General features: G+C 39.9%; 1 protein-coding gene across 1 annotated transcript; it reads left to right on the top strand.

Annotated features, from left to right (window-relative positions):
• Positions 1-652: 652 nt before the first annotated feature.
• On the top strand, positions 653-24,822 carry cyp4f2 (cytochrome P450 family 4 subfamily F member 2). Its single transcript, NM_001016020.2, is given in 13 exon segments — positions 653-691; positions 2,402-2,624; positions 6,744-6,885; positions 12,537-12,590; positions 15,468-15,595; positions 16,876-16,997; positions 17,471-17,738; positions 20,037-20,103; positions 20,733-20,862; positions 21,861-21,994; positions 23,203-23,267; positions 23,366-23,448; positions 24,205-24,822. Coding segments are annotated over 12 exon segments (1,587 nt in total). The 5' UTR covers positions 653-691; position 2,402; the 3' UTR covers positions 24,377-24,822.

Genomic DNA, 24,822 nt, shown 5'->3' with positions numbered 1-24,822 from the left:
AGCAGTGTGAAGACTACAGTGACATCACTGAAATCTCTCTCCCCTTCCTGTAGGCTGCCAGCGGCAGCCTTCCTATTCTCTGAGCATGTGTGTAACTTGATCCTGTCTCCTGTTCTGAGCTACACATGCCCACCAGCCAATCAGAAGCGGATCTGCCAGAGGGGAGGGGGGGAGGGAATGAAACATGTGCAGTATGAAGCAAGGAGGGAAAGGAAGGGAGAATACCTTTTTAGAGATGGCTGCCTGTTCTAGAAAATGTGAAGTAAGTGTGACTGAGTAAATATTTGATTAGGTGAGCCAAAAGTGTGGTGTTTTTACTAAACAATAGGAGGACTATTGGGCAGTATGCTGTTTACATTTTGACTTGCATTCATTCTCCTTTAAGGTATGGTGAAATGATATGAAAATATCCCTTATGCACAATCCCTGATACAAAATATTCTGGATAACAGATCCAATACCTGTAAAGTGAAAATGTAACAGGACACAACTGCACTTTGAGATACACACCACTGTGAGGCAGCAATTCCCAACCAGTTCAGAGACAGATCTACACCTGTAAGATTGGCTGAAAGCAGGCCGTGCCCAGAGCAAAAGGCAGTGTAGGAAGTCAACAAACAAGATTCACAGAGGTGATTATATATTGTTGGAATATAGACTGTGTTTCTGCTGGATCTCTCCTGATTGCTAGGTAAGAAACTTCAATCCTTGTAACTGGCATAAATACTGATTCAGGAAAGGTTTATGGTTTATTTTACTTGAAACCAGTTATACTGTTAAATATTTTGTATGTAACTTATAAATTCAAAAGTGTGTTTCCCCTGTATGTGTGGAACCAATTTTTGAAACCCAGACTGTATTTATCAATTTGGGTATACATTTTCCATGCAAAATTCCAGCATAATTCCAAGACTGCTTTGAAAAAAAACAAAGATCTTCTATTGCTGTTTTTAAAGCTGGCAGGGATAATTATGATTCAGGAACATGACACCATACCTCCAAACTGTCCCGCAGTTTAACCCTCAGTCCCGTATTCTTACTGAAAAGTCCCTCATTTTCTTTTAATCTCCTACACTGAATGCTAAAAAATATACAAATTTAATTAAAAGTAGCTTTTGGCAGAGAGTCCAGAAATCTTAATGAGCATCACCTGCACTTAGAAACATTGTTTATCGCTTTTAGGCCGATGTCAGATGAGGTGTAGGGCAGATATTTTCGGCAAGCAGAAAAACGCTTGCAGAAAATACTGCCCTATGCCTCCAAAATGTGCCTGCACCTGATTGAATGGAATACGCTCGGGTGCAGGCACATGTAGCCGAAATATGCATAAAAACGTGAGGCTTTCAAACTCTTGTGTTTTTAAGCGTATTTCTGCTACATGTGCCTGCACCCGAGCTTATCCTGTTCATACAGGTGCAGGCACAAGTAGGAGGCATAGGGCGGGATTTTCGGGAAAGCACTTTTCCGCTTGCTGAAAATATCCGCCCTACGCCTCGTCCGGCATCAGCCTTAATTAAATAAGTAGGTTTTGGCAGAGAGCCCAGAAAGGTAAAAATCCCCACCTGCACTGAGACACAATTGTAACTAATAAGCTAAACAGGTCTCTTAGCGGAACTGAGACTTGCAGCATAAGGCTGATGCCACATGGGTGTATTCTCGGCAAGCTGAAAAACGCTTGCTGAGAATATGCTCCGCTACTGTAGGTTTCGCTTACCTTATGCCTGCACCCGAACGAATGAATGAAATACGCTCGGGTGCAGGCACATGTAGCCGATATCCACCAAAAAACGCAAGACTTTGTATCTTCGGCGGATATCGGCTACATGTGCCTGCACCCGAGCATATTTCATTCATTCGTATGGCAGTATTTTCGGCAAGCGGTTTTCCGATTGCCCAAAATATACGCCATACACTCAGTGTGGCATCAGCCTAAAGAGCAATTTCACCTTTTTCAGCAAAACTGTAATAACACATAAAACAGGACCCCAAAACCACCAGAAATGTGTTCAAACTTTAAATAACCTGCCAAATCTAGTCAAATGGGAGGGGCATTTAGTGCCCCTGAGCTAATGCCTGCCTAGCACTATAAAACTGTCTAAATCTGCTAATATCTCAGAAACTGCTTAAAAATAAAAAAATAAACATAAAGTGCAAAAGTGTTTAGAGGACTGATCTGAATATTTTTATATCAATTCATGTTTAGATCCCGTTTTAAATAAATACTGGCACAAATGTTTATTTATCGAATCATGATATGACTTTACTGCTGTGAACATAACAGCATTTAAGAAAATGATTTATTAGTAAACGACATATAAGACATGGTCAACCTACTATAGCGGCCAATCAGCAATCAGTTTTAAGTTTCTGCTTTTTCTTGTCTTTCTCTCTCTCACTTTAGGATGTTGCCGTTTTTGGACCATTTTCTGGACTCCCTAAATATGAGTCGCACATCTTTCCGAGTTTATATTTTTGCTGCTGTTATTCTCATGTTCTGTCTTATTATGTGTCGAACCATATTTAAGATGGCGACATACATTTATGCTTACATCATCAATGCCAGGCGTCTGCGTTGTTTTCCAGAGCCTCCAAGACGTAGCTGGCTTTTAGGACATTTAGGAATGGTAAGCATGCTAATTATGTTGGGTTGAAAAACCCAAAATACTGTTCTTCAACTTCAGCTTATTCTTTCTCTTCTTATTATTATTATTCTTAGCGCCCCCCATTTGCTAAACGCTACTCCTCCTACAGTTTTAGGGGTACAACACCCAAACTCCCCACACTTCTTCACCCTATAGCGGAGCAGGTTGCTTGTGCTTTTCTAAGCGATCCGGCCCCCCATCTTTTTGTGGCGCTGCTCCGAACCCCCCAATTTTCCCATTGACTTTGACAGGGAAGATTTTCAAACTGCTGCCACTCTTAAGCTGGCCATACACGTGGCGATCTGACAATGTTTAGTGCAACCGATAACATCGTCAGATCCGCCACACACCGTCAGGGCTGAAACAGCAGATAAGGAGGTAGAAACAATAGGATTTCTACCTCCTTCTGCCAATTCAGCCCTGACGGCAGATTTTGGTCAGGCGCCTTCTATGGCGCCCGATCAAAATTTTCTAACCTGGCCGATCGGCGAGTCGTCCGATATCAGCAGCTTCCTGCGATATCGGTCGACTTGCCGACATGCCATACACGCACCGAATATCGTACGAAACGAGGTTTCGTACGATAGTATCAGTGCGTGTATGGCCAGCTTTACAGCTTTGAAGCTACACCCCCCAAACTTGAATAACATAATCATGGGGTCACCCCGAACGAAATAGCGACATTTGTTGGATGACCCCCAGAGTGGGAGGGGCCAACAACAGCCAATCAAATTTCACTCATTGACTTTAATGGGGAAATTGAAACTGCTGCCAATCTTACAGCTTTGAGGCTTCACTCCCCAAACTTGAATCACATAGTCATGGGGTCAGCCTGAATGAAAATATGATGATTGTTGGATACCCAAAAGTGGGCAGAGCTGTGAACAGCCAATCAGATTTTACCTATTGACTTGTTGGAAATCCAACCTGCTGCCAGTCTCACAGTATTAACCCCAGGGTCCCCAAACTTTGCAGGGTTAGGCACCAGGTAACTGTGGTTCAAGGTTAGAAAAAGTGGGTGGAGCTGTGAACAGCCAATCAGATTTTACCTATTGACTTTCAATGGGGGAATTCAAACTGCTGCCATTCTCACAGTAACACCAGGGCCACTAGGGGACTGCATTTTTAGGTTTTAAAAAGTGGGTGGAGCCACCAACAGCCAATCACAATTCACCTATTGAATTTTTTTTGTTTACATTTAAAATGCTGCTTTTCTAACAATATTTATGTCAGGGTGCCCAAACTTTGCACTGGCTGACTACATATTCAGGGTTAGAACAAGTGGGAGGAGCCACCAACAGCAAATCCATTTCCACCCATTAGATTTCATTGGTTTATATTTAAACGGATGCCATTATTTAAATATTAATTCCAGGGTTGTTAAAGTTTCCAGAGTTAGTCACTGGGTATTTGCCGTTCAAAGTTAGAAAAAAGTGAGCAGAACCACCATTAGCCAATCACATTTCACCTATTTACTTTCAATGGTAAAATGTAAAATTCTGTCAGTTTCACAATTTTTATGCCTGAGTCCCCTGGGGGACTGCAATTAAAAAATAGGAAAAGTGGGTTGGGTCACTAACAGCCAATCAGATTTTATCCATTGAATTTTTTTGGTTTAAATTTAAAATGCTGTCATTCTCACACTATTTATGCCAGGGTGCCCACTGTTTGTCACTGGGTGACTTCGACTCAAGGTTAGAAAAAGGGGACACACCCACTAACCACCAATCACAATTCACCTATTGACTTTTATTGGTTTAAATTTAAACTGCTGCCGTTCTTTAACTATTAATCCTAGGGTCCCTAAACTTTGCAGAGTTAGTCACTGGGTAACTGCAGTTCCAGCTTAGAAAAAGAGGGCGCAGCCCCCAACCGCCAATCAGATGTCACTCGTTGACTTTCAGTGGGGAAATTAAATTGCTGCCATTCAGACACTATTAAAACCAGGGTCCCCAAACTTTGCACAGTGGTTTTTACTATATAACTGTGGTCCAAGGTTAGGGAAAGTGGGCAGAGCCCATTCAGTGACTTCATGTTTTTCAACCCAACTTAAAGTTTGTTCTCAAACTTCCCTTTCTAGTTACTCCTGAAGTTTGAGATTCTGTAAGAACATAAGGTTGTTTATTAGATACAATGATACACCCCACTTTTGGTCAAGCAGTACCATAATTTGCTGGGGCCTGGGCCTAGTTAAGCTTTCAAGGCCTCAGTTTGGGAAACTATACCTTTTTGACCTGTGAGCCACATTTAAACATAAAAAAGATTGAGAGCAATACAAGTATGAAAAATGTTCCTGGGGGTGCCAAATAAGGTCTGTGATTGGCTATTTGGTAGCTCCTATGTGGACTGGCAGCCTACATGAGACTCTTTTTGGTTGTACACCTTGATTTTAGGCAATCAAAACTTGCCAGGGGTGGGGCTTACAGGCCACTGGGCCACCTGAGGCTGCTCTTCTGATGCCGCCCCCCCGCATCGCTGGTGTAGAGGGTGCAATTGCGCTCTCTGCACTAGCAGAGCCGAATTTCTGTTTTAAAAAACAGAAATTCGGCTCTTAAAAAATACCAGGAGCTGCTTTATGCCAACCCTGTTAACTTTGGGGGTGCTGCTGTCTGGGGTGAGTTTCTCAACTTGCCACATGGTAGCAGCACCCCTGGGGGTTCAGACAATGTTGTCCGATGCTGTTGACTGCTGTATTGCTATTCTATGCTTGGTGCACCAAATCAATAAACTTTTTCTGAGTGAGCATTTCAAGAAGTCTCAAGGTGTCTTGTGTCGAGGAGTAACTTTTGACCTGTTAGTGAGCAGCATTTGTTCACCAGCCACTGGTTGGGGGTCACTGCCTTTCAGTGTCTCTAAAAATATGACCTTAAATCAAATAAAAATAGATGTTTGAATCTACTCTCTATTAGACACTGGTGGCAGATATATTGGAGAATGGGTAATTTCATTTAACTTGCATGGTTCAGTGAGCTATTAGGGTCATGTGATATAATTTTGGGTCCTAACATGGTACTGAAACTAATTTTACCAGACACATTTAATTCTATGTTTTTCTCCAGGTCTGGGGTAGATAAAATATTTTCAGTAATATTTTTATCTAAATATTTACAATATACTGAAGTGGCAAAACTTACAAGCATATAATAAGGGGCCTGAGCAATGCACATTGCCTGCTTGTAATTTACTTTCTGCAAGGACACACCTTTCAACTGGCTGCCATGGTTTGACCTACCACATGGGGTTCACATTGATGTGGGCAGGGTGGCTAAACAATTTTATGATCATAAACTAGTCACTGAAATACTGTAGATTGGGCAATATGCAAGCTGATATGCAGTCCCAGCCATATACACAAAATAGGAAACATGGTTATTTACAGCTATTTTATAAAGGCATGGAAAGACTCAGGCTCCAGAAAAGAGATTTAGCAATTACCTTTGGACAATCTAATGCAGGTTGAAAGAAATCAGAGGTTCCATAAATATATCTGTTTGTAAAAAAAACAAAAAGTAAAATACTTTTTAAATAATCAAGGCTATCAAATCTTACCACCACCAACAACAACCGTGAAGATAAATGTAGTTATATTTAAAATCAAATGAATGGTGTTTAACCTGAAAGTTTTGTCCTTACCTGGGTTAAAGATATATTAATTAGTGTCTCAATAACCATTACTGGGCACAGTGAGTTTGTTTATTGTACCAGGGTATGCATAGCAGTTTCAGGTCAGATATTTATGTGTAGTGCTGCAATGCTTTGCTGACCTTTACTTTACTATATAACTATGTATGTTCAGAATAATGAGGGGGGTACCACAACAGAACAGCCCCACAAAACTGATGGCACTGCTTTGCTCCATAGATGATCTATGACCTAGAGTATGTTCTACCTCAGAGTAACTGGAAACAACTCAAGTCCTACAAAACTTTCCACCACTTCAGAAGATAAAGCAATATGCAATAATAATATGCAATATGCATGTTTAAATTAGCCTCAGAAATATATTGGTGATTTGTACTGAAGTTTTCAATTTTACTGTATCTAATATGCCTAGATCTGTGCTTTGCTCTAACCAGTCTGTCTGCCTGTCATTGTTTGCAGTTCATGCCAACAGAGGAGGGCCTTACAGAAATAAGTAGTGCTATCTGTAATTTACGTAGAACTCTTCTGACATGGCTGGGACCCATCCCTGAAGTATCATTGGTTCATCCAGACACGGTTAAACCAGTGGTTGCTGCTTCAGGTACAGTAAAAGAGTGTTCAATAGGTCACAGCAGTCAAACTGGGTATTGGGCCAGATGCGGACTGATATGGAGTTGTTTTCATAAAGCCATTTTAATAGATTTTCGTGACAAATGTATCAAACTGGATAATCAGATCAGTATATGGGTAAGTTTGGTCTGCATTGATGCAGTTAGAAACCTGCACCAATAATACCTAATAAAGACGTAAAAAACCCAGAAGTATTTAACATTTCCTTGGGAAATGAATTAAAAGCCACCAGTGCTGTCTGCAATCTGGGGTGCGGGCAGTATGGTGGTTTAGTGAGTGGCACTTCTGGCTTGGGCAGTATCTGCAAGGAGTTTGTATATTCTCAGTGTCTGCATGGGTTTCCTCCCACACTCCAAAACATGGGTTTATTGGCCACTACAGAATTTAGGATAATAGAGGGCACTCCAGCTAGAATTTTCTTGCCCTTTAACCACAAGAAAAAAATACAAATGTATACAAAGTATATAATATTCAGGTGCTCCCTTGACAAAGGTGTTTGAGCCGAAGCGTCGGGGTATTCTCTCATCCAGAGTATCTGCCTTCATATCTTTTTTTCAATCAAATTGCGGGGTGGTATGTATGTATTTGTTTTTTGATGGATATATATTGTTAAAGTATAAAAACTTTTTTACATCATGTTTTTGATGAATAAAATGCTTTTTTAACTATAATACCTCCCTAAGGAAGTTTTTCTGGTGTGCAGGGTTTAATTGGCCACTACTGTCTGTAAATGTGTTAGAAACCTTAGATCATAAGCTCTGCTGGGGTATATATATATATATATACATATAGTAACCACAAACAAATCGCACTCACAGTGGCTTTGTTATAACCATTATTTTTAATTTACAAACAGGAGTACAGGTATGGGATATGTTATCCTGAAACCTGTTACCCAGAAAGCTCTGAATTATGGGAAGGCCATCTCCCCTAGACTCACTTCGAATATAAATATAAATTCTAATTTTTAAATATGATTTCCTTTTTCTTTGTAATAATACAACAGTACCTTGTACTTGATCCAAACTAATATGTTATTAATCCCTACAGGAGGCAAAATTATCCTATTGAGTTTAATTAATGTTTAAATGATTTTTTTGGATAAGTTTTGGAGATCAAAATTACAGAAAGATCTGAAAAAAACACAGATCCCGAGCATTCTGGATAACAGATCCCATACCTGTATTTGCAGGCTACTTGATTCAGTTCTCAAAGTGTACCAGCCATATCTACATACTAACGGGTGCAAAATAGTGATGAGCAAAATTTTTCGCCAGGTTTTGTTGCGAAAAAATGTCCATAGACTCCAATGGCTGTAAAAAAAAATGTTGCATGGTAAAAAAAATTGTCGCCCACTGACTTCAATGCATTTTGCACATTATCCCAGTTTCACAAATGTATTTAGGTTTTCTGTGTCCTGAATTGGTATTCAAAAATGTAGGGGCACATTTACTAATCCACGAACAGGTCGAAATGAGTCCGATTGCGTTTTTTTCGTAAAGATCGGTATCTTGCGATTTTTTCGTATTTTTTGCGATTTTTTCGGCGTCTTTACGAATTTTTCGTTACCAATACGATTTTTGCGTAAAAACGCGAATTTTTTCGTAGCCATTACGAAAGTTGCGTAAAATCTTGCGATTTTTCGTAGCGTTAAAACTTGCGCAAAAAGTTGCGCTTTTTTCGTAGCGTTAAAACTTACGCGAAACTTCGCACCTTTTAAGTTTTAACGCTACAAAAAAGGCGCAACTTTTCGCGTAAGTTTTAACGCTACGGAAAAAGCGCAAGATTTTACGCAACTTTCGTAAAGGCTACGAAAAACTCGCGTTTTTACGCAAAAATCGTATTGGTAACGAAAAATTCGTAAAGACGCCGAAAAAATCGCAAAACATACGAAAAAGTCGCAAAATGTTCGTTTTCAAGTCGGAACTTTTCCAATTCGGGTCGGATTCGTGGGTTAGTAAATCAGCCCCGTAGTGTTATGTAGTCTATATTGCAGGATGACTTCCTAAATATCACACAGCAAGCAAATATAGCTTCAGTGTTCTCTGCAGGAAAATTTGATGGGATGATAAAGTAGCAGGGTGGGGAATAATAACAAAATCACTGACCTCAAAGCCTGCCCCAAGCTTGTCTAATTTCTGGGAAGTGATAATATAATTAGAGAGACACTTTTAGGCCATGGGCACACAGAGTTCTGTGTATCTGCATTGAAAAGTACAGCTTGAACTTGAGTGCAGGTACACTGAACAGAGCGACCCGAAAATGCAAAAGCAGGCATTTTCAGGCTGACCTCTGCTCCGCTCTGTGTACTTACACTCAGGCAGAAGCTGTACATTGCAATGCAGGTACATGGAGCTGTGGAAGGGAACAGATCCACTTCTCTCAGCCTGCAGAAAAAAATGCAGAGAAGCAGAGGCAATAGTCTGTGTGCCCATGGCCTTACTACCATGAATAGAAACCAAGCATTTCCCAACGAATGATCACTTTGTTTATGCAGTGTGAACTGTATGGTTGTTATTTTATTTGCTATTGCTAACCCTGTGCGATAAAAAAATAGTTCAGAACTTTGCAAGGAAAGCCTATTCATATTTTACACTGCACTCAACTTTTATATAGCAAAAGTAACAATAAATCTTATATATCAAAGTCTACATCTAATGTCAAAGTTCGTACCAGGGCCCAATAAACAAAAGAAGATCAGATTAGATTGAACAGTACAGAGGTTGATTGGCTGCTTTTAATTACTAGACCTTTCCAATAAATGTTACAGTTTCTAACCCTTAGGACCTGATAACAGGTATCTCTTTAGAAACATCTTACTGAGCTGATATGGATTATTTTTAGTAACAAATGCCTGTGTGACTGAGTAATGATTTCCATTAAACAGTGAAATGAGGATGTGCTTTGGCTATTCTAGAAGAATGTGAATATTGTGGAGAAATCCTGAATAAATGTGTATATGGCTATGGTATAGATTTAGTAAACCTGGAAATCAGATAATATAATATTATGAGGCAACATCAGTTTGCTCAGATACTAGGTGCCATACATTGATATCTGGGCCTTTTCATTGTGTTTGTCTTGTCAATTAAAAAGTATAAGGAGTCATTTATGACCGCAAGTGCAGTTGTGCTCCTGTATTTTTGCTTGTAGTTAGTTGTGTGTTAAACCCCATTCTTTAAAGGTACTTGTGTCAAAATGCATTCTGTGCACTTCCGTGTAGTTACGCTTGGTGCTACTCAGGCCTTCCTGGCCTGCCTCAAGATCCAAATTGAGTGCTGCTGAGCCTAATGAAACAGGGGAGCCTTGGAGCTACCACCTAGTCTAGAGGTGGTGGTAGCTCCAAGGTTTCTGTTCACACACTGCAAACGTGCGGAGCACAGTTGTGGTGAAAAAATAAGGCACATTTGTTACTCGCACGCAAAATGATGTCATGTGGACTTAAGCACAACTGTATCTGATTTGCGGCATTTGCTTTAGGCGCAGTGCCCCCTTGCAACCACAACATCTTTATTTTTATCCAGTATCTATCTATGTTAATACTACAAATAGGGTTGCCACCTCTCCTGCCAAAGAACTCTGGACAGGGAGGGGTGTGTGATGTCACAGGGGTGGGACACACTGTCACAGGGGCGGAGCTATGACATGGTGATCTGAGATTGGCCAATCGCCACATCAATGTTAGATGTTCTGAAGTGGGGAAAATGGGCAGGTAGTTTTGACCCAGACAACCCTACCGAAAACCTGGCTGCCCGGGTCAAAATTGGACAGGTGGTAACCCTAACTACAAAATATCTTCTTTACATGTAATCATCTGATGTTTCAAGAATCGTTTATTAAAAGGTGTTGATCAAATTTGTCACACTAAGACATATTTGTTATTTCAGTTTGTCAGTAAAACAATGCTCATGTTGCACTTAAAGGGCATGTCAACCCCAAAAATAATTTTTTGTATAATAAAAGCAAACATAATTCTAAGCAATTTTCCAATATGAAATAATTAAAAATTTGTAGCGCTTTAAAAGTTATGTGTAAATGTAATTGCCATTGAAAGCAGCATTTGCTGAACTCCTGGTTGTTACTTTTTAAACAATGTTGCAAAAGGTCAGTCTCCAGCAAGTCAGGTCTGTCAATCCGCTGCCTTGTGTTACATTGTTTCAACAGTCTGAGCCACCAGGGCAGAGAATAGAAAGGACAGGAAAACACTGCTTTTAATAGCAATTATATATACAAATAACTCAAAAATCATTACAAACTTGTAATAAATGTATATTGTAAAGCTGCTTAGAATTATGTTTTCTTTTATTAGGCAAAAAAATTATATTTTGCATTGCCTTGTTCTTTAAGTGTAAAATAGTTATTTTCTATACTGTTCTAATATTTAAAAAAATATATGAACATGTCTGCAATACCAGACTACGTACTTAGGGGCAGATTTATCAATATGTGAGTTTAGAGCGTAATACATACAAATTAACCCATGTTCTATTAATTCCTATGGGATTTTTATCAGTTGGTAAGTTCACCAATCGATAAATACACTTCATAAAATTCCTTATGAATGAATAGACTGTGGGTGAGTTTTTATGTATTATGCCAGGTGTCCTCAAACTTTTTAAACAGGGGGCCAGTTCATGGTCCCTCAGACTCTTGGGGGGCCAGACTATAGTCCTCAAATTTTGCCCCTGCTCCCTGCTGTATCCTCAAACTACGGCTTGCTTTCTAACCCTTCCTCAACCTGCTCCCCTGCTCCCCACTGCATCCTTGCATCACGTCACTGCGATGAGGCAGACAGGTAGTAGCCAGTGGTGAGGACACAGCGTATCCGCTTGGGGGCGGGGCGGATCTGGCCTGCGGACCATAGTTTCAGGATCCCTGTATTAAGCTGTAAACTCATATTTTGATAAATCTGCTCCTTAGTGTTAGGACCGTATTGCTATCTCTCCAGTGCTTATGTTAAGGCTTTACTGTGTCCATCATCACATTTGCAGAAAGTATTCACATACCTCATGCTAGATACAAATCACCACTATTTTTGGCAGAGACAAGGAATCTAACCATGTATCCAGAAATCATTTAATATTGATGAAGTAAAATGCAGTCTAATGAGATCAAGTTTAACAATATCGAAAAAGTAGTTACGTTAGGTACATTACTTAGACAATGCTATGCTGTGTGTAGAGATAAAAGGCATGTGGTTAGTGCCTGCTGGTTTTGGTTACACTGTATTTCCTACACCACAAAATGTTTAGGCTCATGCTGTGCACTGATCTTCATGTTGATTTAGAAGGCAGAAGTTTCCCATATAAAGTACCCTTTGTACTGCAGTTTCTGTAATAATTTTCTGGTTTTGTAAGTCTCATGCATAAACTTGGGAACTATATTTTAAACAGTGATTATTTTTTTGTTTCCTTTTAGCCCATGTATACATAACCTTAATGGGGGTAGCTTTATAGAAAGAACTCACTTACTCCATCTTACTGTGGATAAAGGGAACAGATTACTACACATCATTTGTTTATTGAACAAAATTCTACTACCTCTTCTTTCTGTGAATGACATGCTTGTTAAATATACCAACACTAGATTAAGAACATTTTTTTTATCTTCTTTGCCTTATAGCTGCCATTGCTCCTAAAGATGAACTGTTCTATGGTTTCCTCAGACCCTGGCTAGGTGAGTCCTTCCAAAAATGTAAACAAAATTAAACAGTAGTTTTAGAAACTCAAGTTATGGAGTGAGGAGGGTGCAAAGTGGCCCTGTACTTAGCACCTGCCCTGTGGTAGGCAGGAGCAATTGGTAATTGAGCATTAATGAGCATTATTTTGTGCCCATTAGTGCTCTTGCACTTGTGTTTCTTCAGCATGACATTTTTCCACATCTCCAGTTTGCCACAACTTTGACACCCTGGGCATTCTGATATTCTCTTCTGGTACTGTGATAAAGGAGAAGGAAAGGTAAAAACTAAGTAAGCTTTATCAGAAAGGTCTATATAAATACAGCCATAAGTACTGACAGACAAGTCCTCTATCAAAAGAAACACAGGAGTTTCTGTCTCCTTTATTGTTAATACGATGTTCGGTGTCTTACTCTCTCAGAAAAATCCTTAATTCCCTGGGCCATGAGTCTGCGCAGTTCTCTCCTCTCTCCCCTTTCCTGCTCCCCCCTTCCCTAAGAATGCTAAGAACTACCTCCCCCCTCCTTTAGGAATGTGTGATCTGAGCTATAAGGGCTAGAGCTGCATCAGGAAGCTACTTAAAATGGCAGCTACTGTCTTAGGCAAAGCTTCTAGAACTGTTTGTTCTAGGTGGCACTAATGTGGTGAATCTATTGGCAGTAAAATGCCACAATGACTTTCCTTCTCCTTTAAAGGGGATGTAAACTCGAAAAGAAAGTTTCATAAAGTTATTTGTAAATATAATTATCAGAAAAAGCAACATCTGTCTGTGCCTAAATATTCTATGCACTGGTGGTTCTCACAGTTGAAACATTGTTGCAGAAGCTAGCCTATAACAGTCCTGTAAATAAGCATGTTAATCATTGCGAGTCTTGGTTGGAGCAGAGCCAACTTCTACCAAATTGCTTCAAGAGTGCAGAAAGGAACAGACAAATACTGCTTTTGTAACTAATAACTTCCAAAACACTTTCATTATTTATATTACATCTACTGGAATGTGTGATTGTTTTTTCTTTTAACTAGCAAAATTTAGGGGTTAGCATCTCATTTAAATATAAATATAAATATTTTTGGTTGCTAGGTTGGGTTACCTTCAAAATTTGGACTCCTAAAGCTAGTGGTGCTTAGCTTGTTTCAGTTACTGAGCAACAAGCAACAGTAAAGAGCCAGGAATATAGGGGAAACAGGGGACCCATGATTTTCCTGTAAATAGGGGAAGGGGAAATTGGGGGGGTAAGTTATGTCACTGAACAGTTGGTTGTCTGGTTACCTTTAGAGTATATGCCTCGGTAGTTGTCACTGATGATACCAAAAGGGGAAACAGTTGCAAAAGTGCTGCTCAACTGTGGGTTATACAGCTGTTACTGTGCTTCAATTCCCAACATATATTTCAATAATTTATCAAGGGCTAAAGCTGGCCAACTATTGGCCAGCAACATCAGGGAATGATTTTTAAAGTAACTTTGCTTAGTGCTCTTCAGGGCCAGTCCACTTAGTTAAACAGTGGGGGTCATTTATAAACAATGGTAGCCATAAGTTACAGCCCAGGTGCAAATTTGCCCAGTCAGATTGCTTTCAGTGATCAACCTGCAGCTGGCTGGAAAAATCTAACCCGGTTGCTACAAGTTACTGCCCAGGTGCAGATTTGTCCAATTTTTATAAATGAGTCCCATCTTTTAGTCCTGCTGGTTCTGTATAAACTTGGCTGCCTGCACTATGTTCATGTAATTTTCTACAGCAGTACAGCAGTGTCGGACTGACCAACCAGGATACCAGGAAAACTCCCGGTGGGCCCAGGTGTCAGTGGGACCTCTTGCTTCAAACTATTTAGCCTATTTCATAGTAATTCCCTATTTCTGTATGGAAACAAGGCAGCTTGATAGATGGAAAAGTACAGTATGCACAGCACTCAGTGTCGGACTGGCCTACCAGGATACCAGGAAAACTCCCGGTGGGCCCAGGTGTCAGTGGGACATCTTGCTTCAAACTATTTAGCCTATTTCATGGTAATTTCCTATTTCTGTATGGGAACAAGGAAACTTTATAGATGGAAGAATAGAGTATAGCATGCAGAGAAAAGAGACTAGGATAATAAAGAGTTTGAGGGAGGAGAGGAGGAATTAAAGTTCTGAGAGCAGGCCCATTGTCCAGGGTTTTCTGGTGGGCCCCTGCCATCTCAGTCCAACACTGTTCTACAGAGGCTTTAGCAGCTCTAAATTAATAACATGATATCATACTGGCTAAACTTGTGTTTCCTCCTTCTGTATTTTATTACATAGATTAATGTTACACTGATATACCGCCAGCTCCTGATACTGGGACTCATTTATAAACAGTGGGAAAATTTGGGTAGCAACCATCCAATCAAATGTTTGCTTTCATTGTTGAACCACCAGCTGGCTGAAAAAAAGCTAATTGCTGATTGTTTGCTATGGGTTACTGCCCATGTGCCTTTGCAAAGGGGAAGCAGCACTCCAGTCTGTCAGAAATGCCTTTAAATTATTTATTTGCAGAAATGGACAAACAGCACAAGCTTTCGGGGGTGACCCCTTCTTCCTCTTAATTATGTTTTGTTTTATGGCTTTTTAGCAATTAGAAAGCAGTGTACAAGGATATATTGAGTTTGGTGTATTTGTTCATGTCCAGATTGCAGACTTATGTTGCAAGTTTAAATGCTGAGAACAATTTTCATAGAAAGCTAAGTAGTGCATGCTTTGGCTGTACTTTAACAGGAGGACACAGTAGGCCTATGCTGCTAGACATGGGAAACACTTCATAGTCCCTTATTTAACTATGGTGAAAAAAATCAATTAAACTGATCCCATTGAAATGATGTTGCATCTGGCTGTAACTCTTTATTTCTCTCTGTTTTTTAGGGGATGGGCTGTTGCTTAGCCGTGGGGAGAAATGGGGGCAGCACCGACGTCTTCTGACACCTGCTTTTCACTTTGACATCCTTAAGAACTATGTGAAGATATTTAATCAGAGCACAGATATCATGCTTGTAAGTTCCCTTTTGAGAATTTTTTGCATTTCCTGAACCTTTTCTTGGCTTATAAAAAGTTTGCATGACAAAATCAGATAAAATCTGACCCACAAAATCTAATGAAAATCTCCTGTGTAGTTTTAGCCCTTAAGGTACACAGTTTAGAGGTTTAACACCTGTATCACCTATATAATATTCCTTTAAACCCTAATGTAAATGTTGCCAGTGTGACATGCTGACTGCCTATACACGTAATTTTTGGGGGAAATTAGTTATGGTAGGTAGGTAAGCGGCGGATCTGGAGCATGGAGACAGGGACACCACGTCTTCAGGAACAACAAGCTTGTTTAGGGCAAATTCCCAACATAAAGATCACAGGTACACAGTTTATCAACCTTGTTCAAAACTTGGTCCCTTTCTGGGACTCTCACCTTTCAGGCACCCCCAGCCCCTCTGGGAGTTCCTACAACAAGCAGGCAACCTTCCTGCCGTGTGTCCTGCTCTGAGAGTGACCTACTCTGAGTCCCTACTGTGTAACCCCACTGTTCTTTTATTTGCTGTTCACCTGCAGCCTAATCAGGCTGCTCCCTACAGCTGGCCAACTGAAAACATTAGCTGGAGATTGGAGAATGTTCAGAATGGAACTTCTCTCCCTCCATTCACTCCAGGGACCAATTAATTTGTCTTTTCCTAAGGCAGTAACTTGAAAACAGCGTTACCTCCTGTAAAAACAGGCATTTTCCCAGGTGCTACTTGTATTCCACCTTTAACACTGGTGGAAAATCCACCAAACAATGATCTTATTCATTGCATCTCTCACAACAGTTATAACCAAACTGCAGCAGCATCCTGAAGTAGCCATTGGGGTTTCTTCACTGTGACGTTTGTGACATCAATGGCATCTGTCTGTTACTGGGCATATGGGGAGGATTTTAGCCCTGAAAACACTTGCAGGTTTTGAATTCACCTTGTGTGTGCAGTGACAGGTAGTTGCCTATAGATGGACACCAGACTGCTTGAAAGTCAGATAAATATGTCTATAATGTAAAACAACGGGAATACATTTTAAACATGCCTGCTAGAGCATTTTTTTAAGGGGGTAAAAAATTGGGAAGCACGTAAGGCATGCCCAGGATGTGGTTGGGACATGGTGGGGCAGTAACCCCAAACTACCATTCCTGCTTTTATCGTGTCTCACTCACATGGCAGATGCTGGCAGTGACAGCCCAAATTTAGTCTGAAATGCTTATTGTAAAAAGTATTTTACCAAAAGTACATTGTCTGATTTTTTTTTACAGGCAAAGTGGAGAAGATTGACAGCAGAGGGCCCTGTGTCTCTCGATATGTTTGAACATGTCAGCCTGATGACCTTGGATACACTTCTTAAATGTACTTTCAGCTATGACAGTGACTGCCAAGAGTAAGGCTTATTCCTTACCCCTAATTTATTTTTAAGCATTGTAGAACAGTTAAAGTATTTGGCACTTGGTACAGAGCTCAGCACTTTCGGGTGCAGCCCCTGGCATACCCTATCCTGCACATCTGCATGACACACATAACAGAGGGCATTCTAAAAGGAAGCCTGTGTGTCACACACCATTAGCCCTCCCTGAATGCAGTGCACCCCATCTCAATGCCATGTGCTGCTGTTTACTTTTAATTCTGAAAGCAAAGTATGATGCCTCAGGGCGCAACATGTGGAACAAAGTAAAGTTAACTTTTATTATGATAACATTTTGGGTTGTAAATGGCCTATGATAACGGACATTGCTCTGAATCTAGTATCCCTAGCAACCAACCAGCAATTATTACTGGTCTGCTTGAAAAAACTTTGCATATGCTATTTGCATAACCTATATTTTGTGTTAAAACCTAAAATCTTTTTCACTGCAGGAAGCCAAGTGATTATATTTCTGCTATTTACGAACTGAGCTCCCTAGTGGTGAAACGTGAGCACTACTTGCCCCATCATTTTGACTTTATCTACAACCTCTCCTCCAATGGAAGGAAATTTCGACAGGCATGCAAAACAGTACATGAATTTACAGCAGGAGTGGTACAGCAGAGAAAGAAGGCCTTGCAAGAGAAGGGGATGGAGGAATGGATTAAGTCTAAGCAAGGCAAAACCAAAGATTTCATTGATATTCTATTGCTGTCAAAGGTCAGATGTCATATAACAAATATTTGATTTCCTGATTACAGATTTTCTCACAGTATCAATAATGTAAATATAAGTACACACTTTTTACAAGCCAGGGATGCACAAGTGCAAGGGCTCATTTTACAGAACTTGTGTCCCTGGGGTTTTTTCTGTCTGCATGGAGTGATGGGTCGGACTGGGGGGTGCAGGGCCCACCGGGGCTACTGCTCCAGGGGCCCTGCATCCCCCAAGGTGCCCCTGTCAGCTGCGTCGCCTGACACACTCCTTCCCCCGACAAACCCCCTACAGGGGCCCCCTCCTGACGTCCTCCCCTGATCGTGCAAAAGTGAAATGCATCAGGGGAGGATACCTGTGCCCGGGGGAGCGGCAACAGGCATCGGGTATAGGCTGCCGGCAGTGTTGGACTGAGATGGCAGGGGCCCACCAGAAAACCCTGGACAATGGGCTCACTCTCAAAACTTTAATTCCTCCTCTCCTCCCTCAAACTCTTTATTATCCTAGTCTCTTTTCTCTGCATACTATACTCTATTCTTTCATCTATAAAGTTTCCTTGTTCCCATACAGAAATAGGGAATGACCATGAAATAGGCTAAATAGTTTGAAGCAAGAGGTCCCACTGACACCTGGGCCCACCGGGAGTTTTCCTGGTATCCTGGTAGGCCAGTCCGACACTGAGTGCTGGGTTGAATATCCAGTGCTCCATGCAGAGAGCAGCTTCGGAAGATGCAGCCCAGCGTTGTACTGAGCACCTACCTAAGGATAGGGCCCCGATGCAGGCCGCACCTCCATCCGCTCTTTAACTTGCGTGTGAAAATGACAGGGCAATGACAGGAGGTAGAGGGCAAGAGGATAGGATGCATATGTGCGTCACCCTGCCCACCCTTTTCGAATCTAACATGGCCTACTGCAGGTTTGCAGTGGCCTGTGGCCCTTGCTTAAGCCAAAAGACATTATTTATAGTATTAAGAGTATTCATTTTTTAATTATTAAAGCTTAAAGAACCTTTTTTAAAGAATAATCCTACACTAAAATTCGTTGTATTTTTTTGTTTTTTTAAACTAAGCCCAAATTCATATTTTTATGTAAGATATGGAATATACAAATTGTATAGGTATACGGCTCCTGTGCTGTCTTAATGTGCTTGGCTATCCTTGTGGGCACTGGTTCAAATATCAGGAAACGTGTGCTGCATTAAACCACCCAGATGCTGCATAGAAATGTTGCCCCTCAATTAGATGAAACATAAATTAAAGGGTGTTTGAGTAAAGCTGGCCAAACACTTGTTTGGAGATGAGCAAATCTTTTCACAATATGCCAACCTTTCGGAGAATGATATTGGCCTGATCATATTGTTTATCCCTTTTGGATCACAACAACGGCAAATGCAGGCTGAGGACTGCATTTCTGGCCAGATAGCGATCAGGCAGGTCTGTTAGAGGGCCCCATACACAGGTCAATAAGCTGCAGACTTAATGTACAAGGACTGAATCGCCAGTGATTATCAGCCCATGTGTGGCCACCTTAAGGATGTGATTTTTTTTTTTTTTTGGTATGTTTAGGCTGGGGTGATTATTCTGATCTTACTATAATCTGTACCATAAATATAAGTTGTGTGTGTGTATAGGTTGTGAAGCTTTTCGTCTTTGCTTAGTAAGGTGACAGATATGTCAGTTTGTGTTTAGGGTGAGGGTTTGAATCAGACCCAGACTGGCAATCTGTGGATTCAGGCAAATACTGCTACTGTAAAGTGCCATTGCCAGTCACTATTTAATGGGCTAGTGGGGGGCCGTTTGGGCCTCTGCATAGTTGAAATGCCAGTGCCTATTTTAAATCCCAGTCCAGACCTGATTTGAATTGGCAGTATGCCTGGAGGAACATATTGGATATGGGTTGGCTGAATAACCATTGACTGGGTAAACAAGTTAGTAAATTGATGGTAGTTGAGTGTAAGTCAGTGTCAGATGCATCTGGGTCTTTCCAAAGTTAGTAAAAATGTTAGTAAAAAAGCCAAAGTAGGTTTGTGTGAGTTAACAGGTGTGCTATTCAGTATATACCGGTAGATCTATTCCTGCAGCTGCAAAAACAACTTATGACGTGGAAGCATTTGTCAGATAGCCAATCAGATTACGAGTATAATCCGCATATAAGAGTATATTCCACCATTTAGCTTCCTAGATTGCCAGTCTGTGATACTGAACTGTCAAAAGTTTAACCCAAAAGTCTGACAGCATTGGCTAATACTCATTTTTAAAAAGGTTTGGAAACAATACTGATTTTTCATTTTTTGGGGGGGCACAGAATGAAGACGGAAGCCAGCTGTCTGATGAAGATATGAGGGCCGAAGTAGACACATTTATGTTTGAAGGTAGGATTACCAATGTAGCAAGGCTTTGCAGGGAATGTTTTATTGTTGAAAAGGGCTGTGTAACCTGATGTTAAAATATATAAAAAATGGCAGTTATCCGACTGGATGAACTGAATCTCTAGATGTGCAAGCTAGGAAGCGTAATAGCGCTGTAGAGCTCTGTACCCAAAATCATTGTGCACTGTACTTTGTGCTGTGTGCACTGCACTTTGGGCAATGTGCAGATTACAAACTGCACAAATCATTAACCCAGATGTAGCTAGTAAGTGCATGGGTCCTAAGGGGCACAATTTTAGTTTCCTTAGATTTGTGCCTGGTGCAGTAGAGTATAAGCCCTTGTGTGTGCAATGCTGGCTAATGTTTAATCTCCAAAAATAAAATCAACCCACAAGTAAAGGCACAAGTATATACACAGATGATTTACTTAGTGATTGATAGCAGCTTTCTGGACAATAACTTTGTTCCAGTGTAAGGTATGCATATTCCTTATTCATGGATGGATGGACTATAGATTTCTAGAATAAAGCAAATGTAAATACATGAAAACGTTCTGGCTAAAGTTCTTGGACTACATAATTTAGTACTGTATAGTAAATATCTACTTACCACAGTATTTGTCTCATCCCTAGGTCATGACACCACAGCGAGTGGCTTATCATGGATTCTGTACAATTTGGCTTGTCACCCTGAATATCAAGAGAAATGCAGAAAAGAGATTACTGAATTATTGGAAGGGAAAGACATAAAGCATTTGGAGTGGTAGGTGCCTCGTAAGATGAACATGATCATTCTAATGTTACTGTTGAAAGGGAACCCAACCTGCATATTTAGTTCTCATACTCCTAGGAAAATTTGCCGAAAAAACTGTGTAAAATAAATGGTGAATTTCACCATCTGAACGCCAGATTTTAGTCTGTTATTTTACATAATGTGTACAAAAATTACTGTTTTTTTACACAAAACCTGTCAAGTGTGGCGAATTTTGGCATTATTTTTTTCATAACATAATAAATAGGCACCTTTTGTAGCATCATTGTGGCATTGTAGCATCATATACTTGTAGTTTGCAGGACCCTCTAACAAATAGCATATGGACCAGAGCATTGCCCTTTTCTGTAGGTTAATGATATATGTAGTTCTTTACATCTGGCCCTGGATATGTGAGTTCAAGATTCTTATGTAATGGAAGTCATGTTCTTTGTACATTGTTTGGAATATGCTGATCTGTAAATGTCAGCTCTACCCCCATATCCACGCACACAGACCAATAGAAGTAAAGCTTGGGCATGAAAATTTGGCCATCCATGTCTAGATTTGGTCCAGCAATTTGGCTGATATCAACTATACTGCCTGAGCATCTGGACAAATATCCCAGGTCGTGGGGCCATTCCAGTGCATCAACCTGTGATTCTATCAGATCACAGTTGTTCAGACATGTTTTATAATGTTAACTTTGATTCTAATAATGCCTTTAAGGGCTCTGGCACACGAGGGAGTTTAGTCGCCTGCAACAAATCTCCCTTGTGTGCGGGCAACTAAACTCCCCGATATGACATCCCACCGGCGGCGCAATTTGTGCGATTTGCGCCAGCGCGTATGCCACCCCACCGCTGATTTACATTTTCGCCCGGTGGGATGTCATATCGGGGAGATTAGTCGCCCGCAACAAGGGAGATTTGTCACAGGCGACCAATAAGTGTCCCTTTGTAAGTAGCTGTAAAGACTTTGCTGATATCATCTCTCTTCATATCTTTTAGGGATGAATTGTCTAAGTTGCCATTCACTACAATGTGCATTAAGGAGAGTCTACGGCTTCACCCTCCTGTAGTTGCAGTTATAAGGCGCTGTACAGAGGACATCAAATTACCTAAAGGTGATATCCTCCCCAAAGGTACAAGATAGATATATATTGTATTTGCAGATTGCACTCTAGATTATTGTGTGACATCTAAGTAATATAAGTAAATAGTAATTAATCTTTTTTTTTTTTTTTTTTTGCACCAGTAATTCTTAGCAACCAATGAGATGTTTGCTTTCAAACAGCTGACCAGAAAATGCTACCTGACAGCTGGTTGCTATGGGTTACTACACCGTCTGTAAACTTTGCAACTTTTGTTACCACATAATAAGTTCAGCAATATATATCTGGGGAACATTTCTTGTATTTGATCTCCTATCTTAGGTAAACACTTGATGGAACATAAAACATGCCAGTGTACTTAATTTACTCACTAATTTACTCACTACTAATTTACTTTGTTCTTCTTTTTACATCACATATTTTTTTTTACATAGCAGTAGTTCAAGGGTCTTTCCCTTCCATTAGCAGATTCCCCAAACTACAGTTAACCTTGCTTGGATTGTCTTCCTTTTATTAAAAAATCTATACCCAATTAAAATTTGTGCTTAAATATTTTTGGCTTTCTGTAGTGTGCTTTTCATCAGTAGAATCCCTTTACCTTCAAAGCACTTCACTTGGTTTTGTTAGCATCCTTTCATTTGTATGCTGCAACTTATATTTTATTACATCATTTCTATAATACACAGTTTACAGTCTGCACTGCACACACACACACAAAAGGATAAAATGATATTGAGGTGAAGTTTCTTACAGTAAACGTAATTTTTTGGACTCCTATATGGACCTCTTTTAACAGCAGCCCTGTTCCTAATTCGATGTCCATAATATTACTTAGAAGGTTTATATAAAATGAAACCCACTCTGTCAATGCGCAGATGAAATTATTTTTCTTTAGTTTTATATCAATTTTTACTGGGCATGTTATAATATTTTAACCATATAACAAAGAGAGGATCAATATTTATTTTAATATTATCTAATACTTTTATAGGTTAGTAGGCAGCTCTGGTAAGTAAGTGTGTGCTTTTAACTTTATATATTTTTAAGCACCCTATTTTGTGACAAGACAGGTGAATAAGAACTCAGCATTATATTTTATATTTTTGATGGCTTAATACAATCCTGGTTTTCCTTTTAAACTACCATTTTGTGTATGAGTATAAACTCCAGTATACAGTCTCAGTATCATGCCTAAATAGAACTAAAAGCTCTAATATATGGTTTTCCTCTTATCTAAGGAAACTGCTGCATTATCAATATTTTTGGAATTCACCACAACCCTGATGTCTGGCCTAACCCACAGGTACAAGTTACATGATTGCCACATTATTGTTTTTAAAGCCTATCAGCCAAATTGTATATGTAACATAATCCTAACACATGACCTTTTATTCTTTTAAGGTTTATGACCCATATCGCTTTGATCCAGAGAATCTCCAGGAAAGGTCTTCCTATGCATTTGTACCATTCTCAGCTGGACCCAGGTAAGTAGCCACTGTAGCAATATGACTTATAGCACAACAGTTGCACTTTCTCTACTTTCTCAATCATTAAAGGTACTTTAATGTCAACATGCACTCCTTTCACTTATGTTTGCTCTGCTGTGCCTGCAGATGCATGGGATTCTAAAGCTATTACTACCTCCTAACTAGTTGCTAGTTATAGGGTTCCCACAGTTCCCTGTGTCAATAGACATAGTGCAGGTGTGCCAAAAGAATTGGGCGTGCACATCACTTTCATGCAGAAGCATAAGCACAACTATGGCAAATTTGACACATTATTTCATGCAGAAGCATAAGCACAACTATGGCGAATTTGACACATTAACCATAATCTGACACATCTCCTCCTGGCAACCACAACTATTCTGGAATTCTGTGGGGGGGTGGGGGGTGAATACTGCGTTGTAGGTAAAAATACATGGCAATTGCTTTCAGAAGTTCACTTTGCAAACTGTCTGTTATTTTCTATATTTTTTTTAGATACATTGTTTATAACAAAACAGCTTTTCTTCTATGGCACTGTTATATTTCACTGCTAGTTAACAGGCTGGGAGAGCAGAGAAGTGCAGCAGGGGGCATGCTAGATTCTATAACTTCAGCAGAATGGTAAAGGTCTTTGAGGGAAAGTATTTCAAATTTTTAATTTTACAGCTCAGTTTTACACATAATCAAATTGTTTTCTCTTCTACCTTGTTACTACTTTGCTCAGTTAAAAAGCTCTGACTTCTCATTATGCAGGAATTGTATTGGACAGAATTTTGCTATGGCTGAGATGAAGATTGTATTGGCTTTAATCCTTTACAACTTTCAAGTGAGGCTGGATGAAACCAAGACAGTACGCAGAAAACCTGAGCTGATCCTACGAGCAGAAAATGGACTCTGGTTGCAGGTGGAAGAATTGAAACGTTAATGTCATGCCTGCTAATGGTGGAACCAACTGACTTGGCAAAGTGCACAATTTAATATGAAGTGTGTCATAGCAAAGAATAATTTTAGTAATTTAATCAATAATATAAAGTAAAATGAAAGTTTAGCTTGCTAAAATAAAACTGACTTGGGACAAGAATGGTTGTTTGTGCTTCTACTTACCATTCAAATAACAGAGTTGTACAACTCCCAGCATCACTTAAAAGCTTCACAGAGTTGTACCTTAACCACAACTGCAATCTTTTGAGTTGGAAGCTGTATAGATATTTCATTTGAAGGATCCAGACCCAGATAAAAGGGACAAATCCACTGAAATCTGGTGTAAAAAATGCTTCTTTGAATGTTATTTGTTTAAGTAAAAATAAGATCTTTACCATTTTTCATGCATGGAAAAACCAGTTTTCTGAAATTAATAAAGTCATAGAAAAA

Source organism: Xenopus tropicalis, chromosome 2, assembly GCF_000004195.4.
Source record: "Xenopus tropicalis strain Nigerian chromosome 2, UCB_Xtro_10.0, whole genome shotgun sequence".
NCBI classification, from domain to species: Eukaryota; Metazoa; Chordata; class Amphibia; order Anura; family Pipidae; genus Xenopus; species Xenopus tropicalis.
The sequence above is the reverse complement of the archived record's forward strand: the minus strand, read 5'-3'. Positions and strand labels throughout refer to the sequence as shown.